This window comes from Crocuta crocuta, unplaced genomic scaffold (genome assembly GCF_008692635.1).
Source record: "Crocuta crocuta isolate KB4526 unplaced genomic scaffold, BGI_CrCroc_1.0 scaffold1015, whole genome shotgun sequence".
In the NCBI taxonomy this organism is placed as follows: Eukaryota; Metazoa; Chordata; class Mammalia; order Carnivora; family Hyaenidae; genus Crocuta; species Crocuta crocuta.
In genome coordinates, this window is record NW_027532631.1 from 296,411 (window position 1) to 303,825 (window position 7,415).

General features: G+C 45.3%; 1 protein-coding gene across 2 annotated transcripts in view; it reads right to left on the bottom strand.

The window, feature by feature from the left end:
• Positions 1–6,923: 6,923 nt before the first annotated feature.
• Positions 6,924–7,415, bottom strand: part of CMC4 (C-X9-C motif containing 4) — a 9,797-nt gene continuing 9,305 nt past the window's right edge. For both annotated transcript variants that reach the window (XM_077780664.1, XM_077780665.1), the window contains exon 3: positions 6,924–7,289. In XM_077780664.1, coding sequence (XP_077636790.1) covers positions 7,141–7,289 — 149 coding nt within the window. In that variant the 3' untranslated portion in view covers positions 6,924–7,140. The remainder of the gene's footprint in view (positions 7,290–7,415) is intronic.

Sequence of the window (7,415 nt, forward strand, 5' to 3'; positions counted from 1 at the left end):
TTAGATTCTTGCTGTAATTATCCTGGCAAAAATGGCAGTATAAGCACTATAATTGAAACATCTGAATACGGAATGAACTTGTGCTGAGCTGAAGGTATTGTGTTTGGAAAGAACGTCTTTAGGGAAACCGACCAATAAATACATCACTGAATGGTCAAACTTAGTGAATCATTTAGGGGCGTTAAGATATTATCCAGGGGTGTATTCCACCATAAAGCCACTCAGGCCTATTGCTAAAGGTTTTTTTCATGGTAAAATAAGTGACTTTAGGTGGGAGACTGAAGAAGCTCACAGATTTTTATTTCATAGGAACGGTTTTAAGCTTTGAGACATTAAGTATTATTTACCTCTTGTCAAAACATTAGGGGTAGCCGTGCTTCCTGTGTGAAATTCTGCTATTTCTCTAGTCGCTTTGAAATACCTCACATTCAGAATTGAGAACAATAGCAATGGCATGTGTGAAGTCGGTCAGTTCCGTCATCAGACATAACGTGCTGTATCACAGTGACCCCACCTCATAGAATTATTCTTTGAAATAACAGTTTTTGGACACACATACACGTGCCTAGAATCTTAGCACATTTTGTTGTAATGGCCCGTTACCATGGCTGCAGCTTCATCTTCAACATCCAATTCTGGAGGATAAGGCTTGTGTCTTTACCGTTAAACCCGCGGGGCCGAGCGCTTAGTAGGCATTCAGTGTTTGTTGAAGATCTGAATAATGACCTCATATAAATGTATCCAGAAAAGGGACTGATCCAAAGAATTATTGGAGAATTTATGAGTTCTGAGAATGCAGAAAACTTAGAATTCTTAAACTTGCAGCTGATTCTTTGCAAGATGTATGTTTTTAAGGCTTTCGTTTAAAACATTTGCCTTTTTACTAATCTTGGGAATGATGTATTGAATTTGTAAATTGTAGCTACCAATGGATGTGTGGAGCTTTTTAGGATTCATCCACCTGCATTTTCCCATTTTAAGGCAACATAAAAGTTTTGCTTATAATCTGTATGAACCATCCCCAAATCATGGTAGGAGGCTCTGTGTTGCATATTTTGTATAAGAACTTAAAAACTTGTTATCACCTTTTATTATGAAAACAAATATATCTAAAAGTAGAGAAAGTATAGTGAGCCTTGTATATCTTACCACCCACCTGCACTGATCATCAGATTACAGCTTGTTTTATCAGTTGTTTTGAAACAAATACAAAGGTATCATTTCATTATATTTCAGTATGTGTCTCTAAAACACAGTAACAACTGTGTTTAAAAATCATAAATACACTACCCTACTATCATACCAGAAACTTAGTAATCCGTTAATATCAGATATCTGGCCAGTTTTCACACTTCCCTGTCTCCAGTGTTTTACATCTCAGTTTGTTTAAATCAGTATCCATACGACATATACTCACATTGCATTCAGATGGTCTAAGTCTCTCTTAATCTTGTATGTTCTTTTGGTCTGTTTTCTTATTTCTTTTTTGGCCTGCAATATATTTATTGAAGACACTGAGTGATTTGTCCCTTAATTTTCTCCATTCTGCTTCTGAGGCCTGGGTCCCTGGGTCACGCCACGTGTGGCAACCAAAGCTGCAGTTACTGGATGACTTGATCCATGTCATTCAGCCAGACCAATAGGATGGTGTCTGTAAACGTGAACTGAAGTGCCCTGTGCCGCTTTGGACAGGGAGAGGGGCCACTGGATGCCTCTCTGGTGGGGTAGGAATTGCCTTATATCCATCTATCGTCCCCATGATTATTGGTGATGACAACAGATTAGCAAGTCGTTCTAAGCTTTGAGCAGCTTGTAGTAGATAATAGATTGAAGTAAGATCCATAGGTCCATCCCAAAGTTTTTTCCCAGCTGGCTGCTTTTGGGAAGCACAGTTAAGCTGCACAGTTAGGGTCAGTGTTGCAGATTGGCCTCCCGCGGCGCGGGGAGAATGACCCCGAGCCCCGCCCACCGCTTGTGGCCGGGCTCTGGTGCCCTAGTGGAGAACTGGGTGCGCGCGTTAATGGAATCGCTACATTGAGGCCCGGTTGCCAGCAGCATTGCTGGAGGTAATGAGCTGGGGGGTAAGATTTCCCCCAGAAGAACAGCAGCTGCCCGCCCTTCACGCACAACCGAGCTCCAAGGAGCCAGCAACTATTTCTATTTGATTAGCGATGCCTGTTTAGCAAAGCACACTGTTCTCCAGTGCGCTCTCCAGTGTCCTCTCTCGAGGACAATGATGGCGTGGGGCTTACTTTTTACAGGCGAAGGCCGAAGAGCTCAGTTTTTCTTTGACCCACAGAGCTATGCGGCGTGCCCGGGGTTTTGGCTCCCCCTGCAGGCAGGGGTGCAGTAACACCACATTTGGGCCTGCCCTACCTGGTGGCTGGAGCACTTGTGACATTTTTGTCCACTTTGCCATCTGACCCCCGTGCAGCCCACTGTGCCCTGTCTGTCCCTTCCCAAGCCGCCTTGGCTCCCAGCGTCCTCGCTGTTCCGGGCCACCCTTTGACCCACAGTCGCTCCCGCGATGGGACTAGGTAGGATGGGGATGTGGGGCCCCATATGGCAGACCTCTAATGCCTGAGTTCCTGCTTCCTCTAATGCCCTGGTGTCAGATGAGAGGGGAAAGGGGTGCAGAGTTGCTGCTGCTGCTGAGGCTCAAAAAAGAGACTCGTTTTCAGTCTCGCCTAAGGTTCTGTGTCATTACCGAGCAGCCCCACTGTTATTAGTGTCATTGTCTTAACGCGCAGCGGTTTCTTCCTGCTGCCCATCTGGACGTCACGTTTGCTACAGTCTCTCATCACCGAGTCTCAGGACATCCATCAAGCACCCAGAGTCTTGACTCCCCTCCACCCCCGCGCCTTGGTAAGAGTGCTTCTTACTGGACCTGGTCAGGTACTGTCTCACGGATGCTGGCCGAAGACAGGACGTGAGTGAAATTGGAGAACAGTATCCTAGAAGGAACAAACCTTCCGTAACTGTAGCTGACGTACCCTTGGGGTGGGTGCTTCAGGTTTTGAAATGTGGTCACTGGATAGCTAAGCTACTTGACACTTGGCGGCAAGATGGGCACGGCTAATGGTTGGGCTCTTACTTGAAAACTCTACTTTTGTATAGTTTGGGGAAATAGGATCAATCTCTGCTTAGAAAAATAATAGATGGATTTGAAATTTCTGAGCATCACTAATGTTTCATGACACTCTCGGTTTCTTCCCTTCAGGAAACTCCACTAAGGCAGAATTGCCTGCTTCCCCCACCGTGTCGGCTCAGTTGCTTTGTCACGGAGTCCAGGTGTGGGGCCTTCTTAATCAGTCACTTGTACAAGGGTAGAGTGATCTCCTGGGGGAATTGGGCTGAAAATGTATATGCTATCCTGAAACTGATTTCCCAGAAATCATATGTTCTGTGATGTTTGCTTCTTCTTAAGGGATCATGAATATTAAGAGTGCTGTTTTACTAAAGAAACTTGACACTGTTGTACATTTTTCACATTAAAAACAAACTGTCAGTTCAGCTTATTGACTCCCCACAACTGTCTACCTTTCTGAATTTAATGGTAAGAACTACTGATAGGATTATTGAGAGCAGTGGAACTTTACAAACTACTGATGTCGCACGTCGGGTTCCTTGGGCCGCCTGACTGTTGGACACGCCTCATGGGTGTCTCAGGAGCAGGTAAGGTTGGAACAGCTCTGCTGTTAAGTGACTACTTAGCAAGCCTTTAAAGCCTTTTGAATTAAGTGCCATATAATTTCAAATGCCTCCCAGATACTGAACCCAAGTGTGATGTTACAGTTTATTAAATGGTAGGAGTTGTGGGGAGTTCTCACATAATGGCAGATCGGGGGCTTCTGTCATCAATGGATGCTGAAGTTTTGGGGAGAAAGTGGGGTATGGCCCAACATATCCCCCCACAAATGACTTAGCCATTACAAGGGGAAGACTTCCTTTCTAGTGGAGGAGTCTCTTAGTCACTAGTTCACCAAGTAATTAGCCTTGCCACCGCCAGCCCCCTTAGGGGCTAAAATGGAGGAGACCCTAGTCGTCACCATCCCAGTTCCTCCCTGGAGACTGAGATTCCGTAGCTCATAAAAACACTGGATGAATGTTCAGCGTTTCTATTTTGTTAGTGGCTATTTTATTTTTCTGTGTCTCATAATAGCTGAGAAGAATCAGATTTAAATTAATGTCTGTCAATAGATGTTAACTTCAACTGAGGACTGAGTTTAAAGATAGGAAGGAACAATGGATTTGAGGCTTTAAAAGCCCTCAATAAGGTAGGATTCCCTAGAAGAAAACAAATTTAAAACAGTCTGAAACTTGAGTAGTTAGCTCAACAAAAATGAGTTTTTAACAAAGCACAATCATGTAGTGATTCCTAATATAAATGCTACCAACACTATCCATTCGTAATTTTAAATGTAAACATGTATATAATGTAAACAGAGTTGTAAATGTTTTCTTAAATTGTCTCACTCTTAGGACAAGAGTTCACCTAAATGATTTCATGAGAACGTAGCACTGTCACCTTGGTCTGTGGACCAAACATCTCTAAGGCAACGTCGCTCCACGTCTCTCTGGAGAATGTTCACCCTGAGCGGTGCTATCTGAAGAATGGGCTCGCAAGGCGCACTGGGGCGCACTGCCTATGCTAGTCCTGTGCGAAGGATCAGCATTTACAGTAGCGAAGTAAAAGCTTTGACGTGTTACAGGAAAGAAACCCGTTCCCTTATGTCTAATCTACCATCCTCCAAACTTGTCTGCCATGGAAGCCCTTCCCCCTCTTTATAGCAACTTCTAGAAACACTTTAGGGAATGCCGCTTTATTTATTTTAATGTTTTACTTAATTTTTGAGAGACAGAGACAGCACAAACAGGGGAGGGTCAGAGAGAGAGGGAGACACAGAATCTGAAGCAGCTCCAGGCTCTGAGCTGTCAGCACAGAGCCCGATGTGGGGCTCAAACCCACGAACCGTGAGATCACGTCCTGAGCTGAAGTTGACCACTGAACCGACTGAGCCAGCCAGGCGCCCCGGGAATGCCGCTTTGAAAGAATAGTTCGTCTCATATCTTAATTGTATTTGAATATCAGGGACTATCCTTGCCCTTTCACAGCAATGGAGGCTTTTTCTAGCATGCTCCAAGAGGCAAGGAAGGCCCCTCACTGTTGGGGGCTGAATGTTTGTGTCCCCCAAAACTCCTGTTGAAATCCTAACACCCAAGGTGATGGTATTTGGCGGTGGGGCTTTTGGGAGATGATTAGTTCATGGGGGTGGAACCCTAATGACTGGAATTAGTGCCTCTATTAAATGCACCCCAGAGAGCTTGCTCACTCCCCTCCCATCACATGAGGACACAGCAACACGGCAGTTCGTGAACCTTCCGGGCAGGATCTGCTCCTGCTCCTGCTCCTGCTCAGACAGGAATGACGGTGGTTCTAGCATCTGTTGGAGGAAAGCAACTGGCCTGTTTGGTACTGTCGTTCCTGTACCACTACATGGAGTCACTGAGAACTGTCAGCAGGCTTCCTTCCGCAGCCTTGTATTAACATCATTAGGAGCCACTGTAATGTTTTGATTATAAAGATATAAAGAGCAGATAAAGAACCCAAGAATTCTGTTGCTGCCTGCCTGCCTCCCAATGAAGCATTCCTTCCCCCCCCAGTTTTCTCATGGTATTAGGGGTCATTAACCATTAGAAGAATCATTTCTAGGCCTTCCCTACCGCTCATTGAACAAATATTAAGTGTCTTCTTGCTAGACCCTGTGGTGGGGATGTAAAAGTGGAAGGCCATGCTCTTAGTGGCATCCGAAAGGACACTTTGCTCTGAATTACTGGAAACGTGGCAGGTACGGAGCTGGGTTAGACACACCTCTGAGTTGCACCTGCAGTCTGTGGAAGGTACGACTGTGGCACTGCAGGGGCATCTTCCCACCTAACACAGGACTAGTTTTATGAATAGAACCAGAAGTCCGAACTCAAATGCTAAAGAGAGTGCATGAACACGTATGTCTGTAGCTTTAAAGCGTGTTTTTTCCAACACCGCCAAGCAAGTCTCCAATTCTCAGTGGAGAGATTTAGTTACGAGCCTACGTACCTGGAATTAGCATCAGATCTCACAGGTTAAGGGCCAACAAGAGTCCCCGCAATTCAGACACCTGTCGAGTGCAGATTGCTACTGTGCTGCTCACCAGCTATAAATGTGAGCTTCCCAATGACATCTGCCTTGGGTTTGATTCATTTTCTAGAGTAGCTCACAGAACTCAGAAAAACATTTCCTTAAACATTTACGAGCTTATTATAAAGGACACAGATGAACAGCCAGATGGCAAGGTACGTAGGGCAGGGCCCCATGCAGAGGAGCACCTGTCCAAACCCAGTCCTTTGGGGTTTATAGAGGCTTCATCACACAGGCCACTGGTGACTGATTCAACCTCCAGCCCCTCCCCCTTCCCCAAAGGTGGGAGAACTGGTGGATTGAGACTTCCAACCCTCGAATCACATGGTTGGTTCCCCTTGGCAACCAGCCCCCATCCATAGATTACTCAGGGACTTTCAAAAAGTGACCTCATTGGGGCGCCTGGGTGGCTCAGTCGGTTAAGCGTCCCACTTCGGCTCAGGTGATGATCTCACAGTTCGTGGGTTTGAGCCCCGCGTCGGGTTCTGTGCTGACAGCTCAGAACCTGGAGCCTGTCTTTGGATTCTGTGTCTCCCTCTATCTCTGACCCTCGCCTGCTCATGCTGTCTCTCTCTCTCAGAAATGAAGACATTAAAAAAAAGTGACCTCATTAATGTGACAAGACACCTTTATCACTCTTACCACTTAGGAAATTCCAAGAGTTTTAGAAGCTCTGTGCCAGGAAAGGAGATAAAGACCAAATATAGATTTCTTATAAGTCACAATATCATAAGTACCAAACGAAAATTTTTCACTTAACAGGTTTATTTTAGCAGCTCGGTTTCATTACATTGTACATATTTAATATATTTCTATCCGTTCTGCATAGATGGCATATTCATTAACTTTTATAGTTGACTTTTTCATTTGCTATTTGCTGCTACCTGGTCTGAAGACACAGGAAGACACATAAAACTCGCTTGGTGGAAACATGGCGCAGCATTGAACTTGCCAGCAGAACTCTACTTTGCTGCAGGCTTCGGTGTCAGCTTTTCTTCCTCCTCCTTTTCAAACCCCGAACAGACCAGAGATCTTCCCCTTGGGTATCGAGCACAGCACTTGCGCAGTTCCTGGATGACAGCCTGACACTTAGACTCCATGTAGTTGTTGGCTGAAAAACAGACACGCATACCCTAGTCATGATCTCATAGCACTAGGGCCTGGGGGAGTTCAGATCAGTGCCTTCCCCTCCTTTTCACTTTATTGTGTCCCCAGACATGAAAGAAAGAGGATGTCC